At 43.0% G+C, this 13,361-nt stretch overlaps 1 protein-coding gene across 3 annotated transcripts in view; it reads right to left on the bottom strand.

Annotated features, from left to right (window-relative positions):
• The window catches only part of ANGPT2 (angiopoietin 2), a 59,663-nt gene extending 50,069 nt beyond the window's left edge, over window positions 1-9,594 (bottom strand). For all 3 annotated transcript variants that reach the window (XM_012809850.2, XM_003797279.3, XM_012809851.2), the window contains exon 1: window positions 8,805-9,594. In XM_012809850.2, the coding sequence (XP_012665304.1) occupies window positions 8,805-9,092 (288 nt within the window). In that variant the 5' untranslated portion in view covers window positions 9,093-9,594. The remainder of the gene's footprint in view (window positions 1-8,804) is intronic.
• Between the last annotated feature and the right edge of the window lie 3,767 nt (window positions 9,595-13,361).

Raw genomic sequence — 13,361 nt, 5'->3', positions numbered from 1 at the left:
CCAGGAAGGTGGCCTCCTGGCTGTGGATTCACAAATAAGATAATTTCTGACATACTTTTTTCCTACCAAAATGTGCATAATTAGTCAAAACAGAAATCTTGCACGTGTAGTGTGTTCAGGTGGATATTGATTGTTAGTGACACACAGCAGCAAACCCACAATTCAGATTTAACTTTTATCCCAGGAATTTACTGGAACAATCATAGCAAAGGTGCAAATGTGTGTCCTGGAATACCTAGTACTTATCTTAAGACAGGGAGATATAGGTGGTATCAAGTAGCTTGGTGATGAGACTCATGCTAATCACCAGATTAAGAATCCACTTAAGGAAGCCACCTCCAGTCAACAGGAGCGTTCACATATGAGGAGGTGCTGACAGATGCCCAGTCGGACAGAAAGTGACAACAGTGAGGAGTGGACGGGCGAGATGCTCCCTCTCCCTAAAGGTCTATGTGATCATAATGTATTCTCCACAAGACTGCGTCAACATGAAAAAATAATCTGTTTTCCAAGACCTCTATATCTTGGTATCTCTTTCCTAAAAAAAAAGAAGGAGGAGAAGAAAAACATTGTCCATAAAAAATATAAATTACATATTAAAAATGACACCTTTTTAATGTGCATTTTTTAATTTGGTTACTTTTTTAAAATATTAAATATTGACTATGAAGCATTCTCAGGTTAATGTAAAAGTTTCAAAAGTAATTCACAGACGTGAAAAATTGTTCAAAAGGACGATTGAGGCTGATTTTGGAGCAAAGTAATTATTATCAGAGAAGCCCTTTGGAGGCGGAGGGTTGACTAGGGATTTAATTAGGTTCTAGTTGAACAGCAAAGATAATGGATTTTTTTAGCTGGTGGAAAGAGTAATGCTAAAAGGATTAGGTCCACTTCTCAGGAGATTTTTAATAGGTCTCTCATCTTTTGTCAACTGGTTCAAGCTAGGAGTAGGACAAAAAAGAAAGGTGATTTCATGGGGAAATATCTAATTAAAATATTAATTCAAAGACAGCCAGCTAGCCAGCACACTCCACCTTGGATCCAGGTGGCAATGGGCGGAGTTCCTTTCCTTATTTCTATACCAGTCATTTGAATCTCAATAAACTGTTGAAACTTTTATTCAAAAACATTATCCATGAATGTTTTTACTGATGTTAGTTACTCCACATTTAGCTTTACATCATTTTCCTCTTTTAAACATTAATATTATGCTAGTGCCCAGCTATTTTTGGCAATCCCATGTATAGACTGTGAGGTGGATGGTTCACACAAGTAGTTTTTAAACTCGAATAGTGGGAAGGGAAGGCCACTCAGTACCTCTCTGAGATTGAATTTTATTAGCCTGATTTTCAAGTGGTGAACCATGAAATTCAGGATTTCACTCTCTGTCAACTTCCAGGAAAGGGTTATAACTAGATGTATGGATTGTAAGAAGTTCCACACACATTGCCACTTGGTTATCACATAATTTGTTTTTACTCTTCTGGTCTATAAAGTAGAATTCTGTGTCATTACTTTATGTACAAGACATTCCCGGTTGCTTTTATTATTTTCTTGGAGGCTTTGGCACCGTGCTCACACAGAGTGGCTGGCACGTTCACCTGTCTGCACCTGACCCTCAGGAGCCAGCATCTGCCATACCTGCTGGAGCCTCCTGTATCCCAGGGGCTGATGCACGCCTAGGAACCCCTGTCCTTGTCCAAAGATAGGAGCAATGGATGGTGGTAACTGCTCCCATTACTAACTCTGGGTGTCAGCCCACTCCTTAACCTCTCAGGCTCACTTCTTTATTTTTAATTAAAATAAATTACCGACAGATAATTTAAAATACATACTGTATGGATACGTATTACAATATGTTTAAAAATAATGATTCATGTAGAGACACACATTTATACGTTTAATATGTGTATTAAGAATGGTTATTTTGGAGTGGTAGAATTATACATAATATTTATTTTTGGTACATTCTTTGCATACTCTACTTTCTGTAATAATCAGGAAAAATAGCCATCCAGAAACAATTGATTTTCCTTTCATAAAAGAGTCTCCAGGTAGTGACATGGAGAGTCCCCACCCGGACATAGCACATCCCCTCTGCCCCCAGCATAAGACGCTTGGGCATTTTCTCCCCTCCCTGACTTATTCCAGGCACACAGAACAAACACTGCCTGGACACGTGTAAGCCCTCAATAAATATTTTTTGAGCAAATAAATAAACTTTAATGGCTCCTGCCTGGAACTGGAAGCCCCCCAGGAGGGGTTAGCGGGTCCTCGTGGCCCTCTCTCATGTCAGGGATGACGGATGGCGTTGGTGCAGCACAAGTTGTGTCCACACACACGCCTCCCGCAGTTCTTTGCAGCCCTCCTGCCCTGTGGAAAACTCTGCGTGCGTCAGAGGAGGGACAGGCGTGCTCTCCCATGTTTGCTTTCCCTCCAGGTGATCTGGGTGAGACCACTGGGCTGCTGAGTGCACTGGTGTCATGAGCACTGGCTCCTGCTTCCAGGGATCTGACAAAGTGGGTAGTGGTGTCTGCCACACCTGTGTGCTCTAGAGATACTCTCGGGGCAAAGCGAGGTGAGGTGTGGAAAGTACTTTAGAGCAATTCAGTTCTGCTCCTGTTACAATGTTCCTGTGAGTGTCTCTCTTTACGTCAGAAGAATGTTGGTGTAACTTAACAGAAAATCCTCATCGTCAGGTTCCTAAAAGTCAGCGTGTAGTGAAGGCAGAATTGGCGCCAGCTCTGTCAGGGGCTCTGCTCATCAAGGTGGACCTCAGCAGTTGCCCAAACAAAGCCTGGCTTAAAGGGTCCATTAAGACAAATATATATATTCTTTCTATGTTATAAATATATATAACATATTTATGTAGAATAAATATATATTCTTTCTTTATATATAAAGTATATAGTTTGCCTACTGAGTTGTCATTATCATTAAGAACAATATCTTGCCAATTTTGAACACCTGATTTGAAAACATTCTGCGTACGTTCATGATTCATTGCATATACCCTCTGGATCTCAACCTAGTAAATCCACAAAGCTGCCCAGACCCTCTTGGCATTTTGTAACAAAAAAATGACAGGATGCACCCAACCTCCCTTCTTCCCTGTAAGTGTGGTCACTCCCCACTGCCCCTTTCCCTCACCTTGACAGGGTGAGGCAGGGCCCCAGTCTCTCCCTGTCGGACACACACATACCCCTTTAATCTACACATTTCTCTACCTCAATCTTTCAAATATTGCTCTTTTTCTCTAAGTAAAATGTTTTTCTAACTTGTCATTTGTGAGAAAGATTTTGATCATGTTACAATGCCATGTTTTTTTTTTTTTTTTTTTTTTTTTTTTTTTTTTGAGACGGAGCCTCAAGCTATCCCCCTGGGTAGAGTACCATGGCCTCACAGCTCACAGCAACCTCCAACTCCTGGGCTCAAGCGAGTCTCCTGCCTCAGCCTCCCAAGTAGCTGGGACTATAGGCGCCCGCCACAGCGCCGGCCATTTTTTGGTTGCAGCCATCATTGTTGTTTGGCGGGCCCGGGCTGGGGATTCGAACCCGCCACCTTAGGTGTATGTGGCTGGCGCCTTAGCTGATTGAGCCACAGGCGCTGAGCCACAATGCCATGTTTTAAGAAGAAAAGTCATATGTTTTGATACTAAATTTGTCTATATAAAGGGCTAGCGTGAATCTCAAAGTGCTAATCTTAAAAAGAACTAAAGATTGGGAGGAGAATCTATTTCCTATTTTCTACTATTTTAATAGTTTGACTTTTTTTTTACCTCACCCATAGCTTACTTTCATGATATATATTTTTTAAGTTATTCACATATAGATTAAAATAAGCATCATGGGGCAGGACACCCCCAGCACATGAACACCATTTGTAAGACAGTTACCCTTTTCAAGCTCCAGTACAGTAACTGGCTTACAAACTTTGGATTACAAAATGATGATCAACTGTAAAAAGCCATATTGATTAAAATCAACAGATTTTCGAATTTCACTGTTGAAACCGTATGGATCATCTAGCATCATCTAGCATCTCATTAGGAAGTAAGATATTATGGAAGTCCATTCCCTAGTTCTAGACTCTGCAAGCAAATAACCAGCTCCCCATAGTAGGGTACCAAAGTAGTTAATCCAGTATGTTAGACAGCCCCATTTAATAAGCAGAGACTGCCTGAAAACAAGAAAAGGATAGGCTAGGCAAGGTGACTCATGCCTGTAATCCTAGCACACTGGGAGGCCGAGTTGGGTGGATTACCTGAGTTTAGGAGTTCAAGACCAGCCTGAGCAAAATCGAGACCCAGTCTCTACTTAAAAAAAAAAAAAAAAAAAACAGAAAAATTAGCCAGGGCTCAGCGCCCATAGCTTAGGGGGTAGGGTGCTAGCCACATACACCGAGGCTGGCAGGTTTGAACCAGGCCCAGGCCTGCCAAACAATAATGACAACTACAACAAAAAAATAGCTGGGTGTTGTAGTGGTTACCTATAATAGTCCCAGCTACTTGGGAGGCTGAGGCAAGAGAATCACTTAAGCCCAAGAGTTTGAGGTTGCTGTGAGTTGCTGTGAGCTGTGATGCAACAGCACTCTACCCAGGGCAACAAAGTGAGACTCTGTCTCAAAAAAAAAAGAAAAAAACTACCCAGGCATTATAGTGGGCACCTGTTGTCCCAGCTACCGGGGAGGCTGAGGCCAGAAGATCACTTGAGCCCAGTAGTTTGAGGTTGCTGTGAGCTATGATGATGCCATGACACTACCCAGGGCACAGAGTGAGACTCTGTGTAAAAAAAAAAAAAAGAAAGAAAGAAAGAAAAGCAGGAAGGGAAAAAAAGGGAGAAAGAAAGGAGTAAACTCTATTAAAATTATAATATTCAATATTAATAACAAAAAATGAACCCAAATCATGTTTAGCCCCTCCTGTAAATATCAAAGTCAAACTGTGACTGGAGTGTTACAAATTTAATCCTTTTTTTTCTTTCTGAAAATGTCTGTAGTATATACATTGTTGGCGCCCTCTGCATGTCCATAAACATCTACTGTGTCAGGCACTGTGTGTAGTAAGCACCCACTGCGCTGGGTGCTTCATTACATAGTAAACTGTCAGACTGCACTCTCCAAGCAAAGATCTGGCACTTCCTCCAGGACGATGGATCTTAGTGTCTTCATCCCTCACTATAATGATGTTACTGTGTAATTAATATAATAGCAGTTATTTTCCCGCATTCTTAAATACAGGGTTTAATCAGCTTCTGTGAAGACACAGAATTTGCTTCTACTACTGAACACTGTCCCGGTCCGTCTGACTCAGGGTAATCGGTGGAGCACAGCCTTGGTTCTTCTCTTTCACTACTACAGGAGGCCAGTGGCTGTGGACAGGATGGGGTTTTTTTCTTTCCTTTAATGAACCAAGCGCTGAGGTTTTCAGGGGGGTTGTTTGTTTTGTTCTGTTTTTTGTTACACAGCCAAGGATCATTTTGCAGCCACACATGATAAAACACACACGCAGGCCCTAGCAAGGGCGGGGTGGGTCTGGTGAGCTGAGCCGTCCGTGCACTTCTCGTCCTCCATCTTTCCCACTGACAGGAATTGTGCATAACCACACTGCTTCCTGCACACCGGCCAGTGAGCCGTCCCTCTCAGACCTTATTAAAAGGATGTATTGTTAACACTTAAAGAAAGGATCACAATTCAACTTTACAGTTTCCAACCTGTACTTGTGTCTCTTTTTTTTAATAAGTGAGATGGCAGAGGAAATGTTTACATCAGTTTTATATTAGTTTAATAGGCAATAGCCTTATTTCTCAAATCATTCTCTTTTAAAGTGTGCATGGAGTTTGCAGCTGCTAATAAAATATAAGGCATTCGTTCATCACTGTGAAATAGTTGTTTATTTCCTTTCCATATTTCCTCCTACCAAAAAAATAAAACTCCATTTTGCTAGGTTGTTTGAGTTTTTATAAAGCATTATTTGTTTAATGTCACCAAGACAGAGGTTTAGAACAGTTGCAAGATTAGCAGGGGAAGCGTGACACGTGGTGGCCTCTCAGGTCATCGTGGTGGGTTTGGTGCATGAACCAGGATGGATTTATCCCCTCCCTGCGCAGTCACCACCCAGCCAGGGAGCCATCCCAGCGTTCACATCCCTCAGCAGCCAAAGTCCGACGCTTCCTCTCCCTGACAGGTTCAAGGGGCCAAGGAGGATCTTGCCATGTGTGAAATGCTTTCTCAGACTAAGATCAGTCTGGGCTTACAATCAGAAGTGGAACTGATGTTCATTTGCCCTAAATTAACCAGAAGCTTGGTTTTATTTTCTTTTCTGACAAGTTTTTAAATTTCTTTAAAGGTTAACTGCTTTTGTGGGGCATTTTTGTTGTGGGTTTTGTTTTATTTTTGTTTTTGGTTTTTTGGCTTTCATTTTTAGTTGATCAGAGAGAGGAAGGAAATATGGAAACAACAACAACAACAAAAAGCAGCCCAAAAGGAACTATGTTAAGACAGTGAAAAGCACAGAATTGTGGTGCTTCTTCTGGGCTAACCTATCCAAAGATGTTCAGCTATGACGCTGACCCTGTGTCCCGGGGCTCCTCTCTCATCCCATTTTACAGCAGGATATTCTTACCAGAAGAGCAGTGCTTGTTATCACAGGTGACTGAACACAGAAGAGAAAAGCAAACAGAGAGGCCACATTTAATCACTTTAAGCAGGTTTCATATTTGCTTTCTCACTCTCATTCCCAAGCCAGACGCCTGTCAATGGGTGTGAGCACGGATTGCCTCTCTGCACATCGCTGAGATAGGCCAGGAAGCGCAGGTGCTGAGTCCATGAAAAGACAAACATGGAGCCGCTCTCGGCGAGACAGAACTTAGCTAGAGAAGGGCTTTTGAATGACCCTTGTGCTACGACTGTTCAAATATTTGCTAATAGATCCTGGGAGGAAGAAAATTTGGTCACCTAAGGTAAAATTCCTGGTCCTTTTCCATCCTTAGATGATATCTCAGAAACCCAGAAAAAAGGAGTCGTTTAAGAAAGAAATCTGAGCTTTGTTTATGGGGTTTCAGGTATACCTAACCTGGGCTTAGTTTGGCAAGCACAGTTAAGCAAGGCCAAAACATTCTTTTATGTTTCCTGAGCGTTTATTTGAGCGCTGCCTTGCCGGTAGGGGCAGATTAGAACGTTCACTACAATGTGATTTTTATCCCTCCTGTGGCTGTGTTTGCCGTTACCCAGGCCAGTGTAGACATGGGGGTTTTTAACCCTGAGCATCACAATTTACAGCAGATGTTGGGGTACAGTTTGCTTTGCACACACTCTAACCTGTGTTGCTGCACACCTTTGAAGCTTAGCCTTATTATTTGCACATCTGTGAATTGTGGGAAGATTTTCAAAAGCACACTGCAGGGACTTGAGAAAGGAGAAAAACTCAGTGGAGAGTTTAGCCTTGGTGATGACTGCGACGGTCCATTATCTATATTTGTTAGGTCTCTTCGATAATTCTTATTGTTTTGTATCCTTTGATTTAAAGTGATCTCCCCCTTTTTCCCAGTAAACAGTGGTGCTGGGAGCGTTCATTCATTTAGGCGTATGGCTCAAGTAATAGTTTTGGTGTTTCCTCTCTGAAGGTAGGAGGTTAATGAGAAACGCAGATTAGCATCTAAGAGCTATTCTGAGATTAAGATAAGGTACCCTCACAAAAAGCTTATGGGGAAATGAAAGATGGAGAGAATAATCGTACTTGGGGAGGGGGGAGGTGTTAAATAAGACTCACTAACTTTTAAAAGACTTTGTGTGGCTTTAAAATGACCAGATTCTGTCACAGTAAGCCTTGTGTGTGTAATGTCATCACAAGATTTACTGATCAATTGATTTTCACGTCTTATTTAAACTTCCTTTAGGATACATACATATAGTCTATATAAAGAAAATTCCAGGGTCATTTGGGGTTTTATACAATCATTGTCATGTTTATATGTGAAAATTATCACTGGTGAAGGAAAAATAGAGCCTTCAATATCCTATTTTGGTTAAACTTTCTATAAAAAGTCTATGAAATAGTGGAATCATCTCAGCCGGGAGAACAAACTGTCAGACGGTCCTGTTGAGGCTTAACTTGAGCACAACCACCCCACGTGGGGACGCATTCAGAGCCAGTCGCGGGAACTGAGTGCTGGGGCTACAGCCCGAGTCCCTGCAGGAACTTGGGAAACGTGCTCCCGTCTCCAGATGGCAAGCCCTTGGGGGCACAGCCCTGAGATTCTGAGAAATATGAGGTCTGCTTTATTTAATTTCCTCTCATTTACCAAGAGTCACAATCTATTTCAGTAAATAAATTCAGGAAATTGGTAAAGCACTTTACTCCATCCATTGTGTGTCAGCCCTACATGGTTGTCCTGTTCTTCCTGGCTCCCAGGCTGCTCCCAGCCTCCCTCACTTGCCTGGGGCCAGTTTAGGACGCCCCTGGGAATGGGTGCTGCTGAGCTTAAACAACATAAACAAACAGAACAGCTTACAAGTTTCACAGAGCAGTGTATTTCCTCTACTTTGTTAGTAAAGGGTTCTAAGTTTAGAGATTTTCTGTATTGATTCTGGCATCCTTTTCAAATAATTCTTTTCACTTTTCACCCCAGGACCACTTTACACCCTGGGATAGAATAAAAGAAATGGTCATTCATTCAATGGTACCAGCAACCAGCTCATCAGCTCTAATCCTTTTTATCCTTTTTTTTTTTTTTTTGGGTTGGTAAAACCCAACACCCAGTCTTGGTGCACCAGCTGTGCCCAGAGTCAGACTGGGCTTTTCTTACCTTCATCAGCCACTGTGTGTTGTTCTCCATGATGTTCTCCAGCACTTGCAGCCTCTGCACAGAGTCGTCGTAATCCAGGGGCGCGTCCCTCTGCACAGCATTGGACACGTAGGCGCTGGAGGAAGAGCGGCAGTTGTCCATCTCCGGCAGGAGGAAAGTGTAGCTGCAGGACCCGTGCTGGACCTGGTACTGCCTCTTCCCTATGCTGTCCATGCTCTTCCGAAAGTTACTGTAGGCTGCAGCCAAGACAAGATCACAGCTCAAAGTAAAGAAAACAATCTGCCACATTCTTTCTTTCTTCGGGTAATAAACCACCAGCTTAGCAAACCTCAAGGCACATGCGAGTGCTGAGTCCCGAGCGGCTGTCTGAAACACAGGCTATGCTGCCATGACTGGGGGCATCGATGAAAGTCTTCTTTTCCCTCCTTTTCCAGTGGCAAACTTGGCTTTGAATGCTGTCTTCTCTGCCGGCATGCAGTGAACTGTCAGACTGCGGTGGGAAGAACAGTCCTGCTCACTCTGGAGGCTGCGTTTGCTTTACAGAGCAGCTTGCAGGTTCTGTGTCCCTCTCTCTCTCTCTCCCCAGATCCTACAATGTCACTATCTGAATCAATCACTTTCCTTTCCTTATATGATAAGTTGATAAGAGCAGCCAGACATGTGTAGCGCGCTGCTCCGCCCTCCTGGCTTACCCGTTATCTTCCTGTAGGGGGTCACTAGCCAGGCAACAGGAAAAAATCAGAGCAGAGCGCCTGCGGTCCAGCCAGGACTCAGACAGTGCAGGAGCCTCTGGGAAAAACTGATCAGTTACAGGACCCCTGGGCATTTCCTAGGCACCACCCTAATTAAGTATTTCCTAGAGAGAGCAATTGGTCTCTTTTGTCTGAAACTGATTTCACAGTGCTAAGCTGGCAAAATATCTGAGGTAATAACTTTAAATTTAAAGTACAATGAAAGTTCCTGTTTTTTCCTTTAGGAATAAAAATACTACAAATATGTCAGGACTTCAGTTTATTTTTGTTATTACAAATAAAGCGGAAGAAGTTTGGCTCTTGTAAACTCTGTGCCTTTTCATAAGGAAAAATAGTTCCATTAGTATTAATTGGTTTCTGAACTGTTAGCTAAGTTAATTTTCATTTTTGAAGTTTGTTAGGAAGGTCTTGCTTTGTTAAATCATGTTAGGAAGATCAGTTTTCTGAGCTCTGACATTTATTTTAAACAAAATAGCCACTTAAATATTTAAAATAAAATACACTATACTGACTAATAATAATTCATTAAATTACAATAGAGAAATCAGAATTTAAATAAGTGTTGAAAGGAGAACATAGACTTTTTGATAATATCAGCATTGTTCAAATCTCATCATTTTCCAAAGTATTATCAATTACCCAGACAAATCACTCCCCTTTTAATTAAGCTCCAATGACCTTATCCTTAAAATTCAGGGATTGTGTTAATTTCCAAGATTTTTCTATTTTAGTTCTGTGGGTTAGGTTAGTTACTTCCTTTAACAACTAACCCTTAATACTTAAGGGACCAACAACATATTAACTCACCAGCCCAAGCATACATAAGGAAAAAACTTGCAGCCTTTGCTATGATCTGTTGTATCTCAGGGTATAACATTTATAATTCCCAGTAAGTGCAGAATATCTGGTACACTGACTTAATGGACCATGTCTACCCTAATTATCAATCTATATGATGTAAGACCATCTTTCAGAGGATTAAAGAGGTTGGGTTTTAATTATTAAGTGAATGCAGACTTTGTACATTGAATTTCATTTTCTTTAGATCTGTTTTCAGGAGACCTAATTAGACCTGCAAATAAATTCTTCCTATTAATGGAATTTCTCCCAAATTACCTCTAGAACAGGGAACCTGAGGTCCATGGGCAGAATTCATAGGATTCATGAGCTTAAATGGGGGGAAAATATCTTTTTCACTAAGCTCTAACTGAAATACAGCTTTTCCATGAATAGTTAACAAACAATAGTGTCGATATCTGTGTCTTTCTCATCAATCAAAATCATAGATACTTTTATTTCCTGTCCCTTTCACTCAGGACTACATTGTTAGTAAACCCGTCCCTAGATCTTATTATTGAATATTTGAATGAAGAGCACAGCTTTATCTCTGGATAAAGGGTTCCACTGCATAAAAAGCTAGAATGCACACTCGAGAGGATCACAGGAGAAGACATAGTGTGACCCCACCAAGTTCCTGGTGTATGGTTTCCCCTGAGGAAACACGGTGAAGAAAATGTGCCTGTCAAGACAGCGAACCACAGGGGAGGCAAGTGGCCTCCACCCTCGACTAGTCTTCTGTCAGAGCCTGACTGCACGGCCTCCAGCACTGGCTGAGCTTCCCCAAGCTTCATCCTTTCATTTTCCTTTTTTGCAGTTTTGGCCGGGGCCAGGCTTGAGCCCACCACCCCCAGTATATGGGGCCAGCGCCCTACTCCTTGAGCCATGGGTGCTGCCCAAGCCTCATCCTTTCTTTGTAGAGTTTCTAGGATTAAGGTGATCTCTAACCCTAAGTTTTGTTTAGGAGTATTAACTGTGTCTTTGTAGGCACTTTCCATTAAATGGAAATCAGTTCTGCTGTTATCAAATAGTATAACTGTGTTGTTCTCTGCTTGAATGTGAAACAGTACCAGAGGGTGCAAGCTTTTCCTTCAAAATTTATTTCCCATTTGAAAAAGTATATTATAAAGTATTAACATTACATATGTGGTTTTAAAACTCATTCAACTGTCTTCCAGGCAAATAGGGTGGTTTAAAAGGAACAAACAGGAAGAGGACTACCACAAGGACGTCTTGTCTACCAGTTTGTATCAGACACTCTGCTAGGCTCCAGATTAGAGACGGACAGAACTGGGTTTCAGACCTACAGAAGCTAATGGGGTGAGAGAGGGACCATGAACAGACAGGGTGCCGTAAGAGAAAGAGCTGTGAGTACGCACAGAAGCAGACAGTGCTGCTTCTGGGACCCTGGTCCTGCACGCAGCTGGAGGGACACTGTCCTTATCTGGTCCCCTCCAGATTAGAACCTGGAAGGACCAGCTCTTTCTAGATCGGTAAGTGAAAATTATTTGAACCGGAGAGTCAGGAGAAGCTCTAGGCAGACCAGGAACCAGTAATCTTTTTCTATAAAGAGTCAGGTCGTGAATAGTTTAGCTCCGCAGGCTGTGCGTCCCGGTCCCCACCAGTCACCTCTGCTGTTGTAGTACAAACGCAGCTGTGAGACACCAGGGAGGAGAAGGGGCATGGCCGGGTTCCAGGAAAGCTTCATTTAAGTTTCTCATAATTTTCACATGTTATGAAATAGTCTTCTCCAGATTTTTTTTCCAACCATTTAAAAATGTAAAACTCATTCTTAGCTCATAGACTGTTAGAAACCAGGCATGGGCTGACGTTTGCTGACCTCTGAGTTAGGACCTGGGGGACTAGGAAGTGGTCAGCAAGGCCGTCCACTATGCACAGCCAGTATAAACAGGAGAATCTCTGCAACCTGAGCTCTCAGAACTGGGAAGCATGAGACAGGTCAGGGGAAGGGGCTCATGAAAGGAGCAGGAATGTTGCCCAAAAAGAAAGTGCCTCTTTCAAGCTACAGTGTGGGGAAGAAGTGCTGGGAAAGTACCCAGTGGAGGGCCCAGTGGAGAGCACAGGCCACACCGCAGGAGCAGCAGAGACTCTGGTGCAGTCAGACAGGGTCTCACGGTCACCAGCTCGGCAGCTGGAAGAGCCAGCAGGAGGCCCTCCAAGGAGCCTGGAGATGGGTGTGCTTTGGGCCAGGCCTTCATGTTCCCTCCCACCCGGGCCAGAGGGGAAGAGGCTTAAAGGCAGCTCAGAACCCCCTGCACTTTCTTATGAGGCATAACTGTGGTCTCAGAACCACAGTCTCATGTCCAAGGAAAATCTTTGGTTTTCTTCTCCAGTGACTTGCAGAGAGGACAGTGTGAAGCAGATAAGGCCACAAAATGAGAAACACTGTTGCCACTTCCCAAACTGCCCTTCCTGCCCAGTGCCTTTCTTCCTTATAGTTTTGCTGAACAGCTGTGCATGGTGTTGTTTTTGTAACATTTGTTTTCTCCCCAGTATTGTGTGTCATCAGCTAACATTTCAGAGGTTCCCATTTATTCTCTGTAGAACTAAAAAGACCAGTTACCCACAACCCTAAAGAAAGAGATCAACATTACAAGAAATCCCTGCTTCATGTTGGCCTGTGAACAAAGACCCTAACACCAAAGGGGGTCAGTCTGAGGGCTGTGGCCTCTCGGCCCACCCCCAGGAGACCAGGTCAATGGTGGCACAGGCCTGCTGCTATCTGGGTTGTGGATCAGAACTGACAGACTGACAGAGGCCCCAGGTTCCCAGAGCAATCTGTGTTGCTGCCACAGAAGGCAGAAACCAAAAAAACAGATGCCAACTTTAAATCAGCACAAAGTGGGGAAGCCACCAGGTGCGGGCTGCCATATGGAATCTACGAGCAGCCTGCATGAACTCTGCTGCGTCTGGTAGGATGGAAGTGGGACCACCAGCCTGAGCCCAG

Source organism: Otolemur garnettii, unplaced genomic scaffold (assembly GCF_000181295.1).
Source record: "Otolemur garnettii isolate 467f Iridium unplaced genomic scaffold, OtoGar3 scaffold00114, whole genome shotgun sequence".
NCBI lineage: Eukaryota > Metazoa > Chordata > Mammalia > Primates > Galagidae > Otolemur > Otolemur garnettii.
The sequence above is the reverse complement of the archived record's forward strand: the minus strand, read 5'-3'. Positions and strand labels throughout refer to the sequence as shown.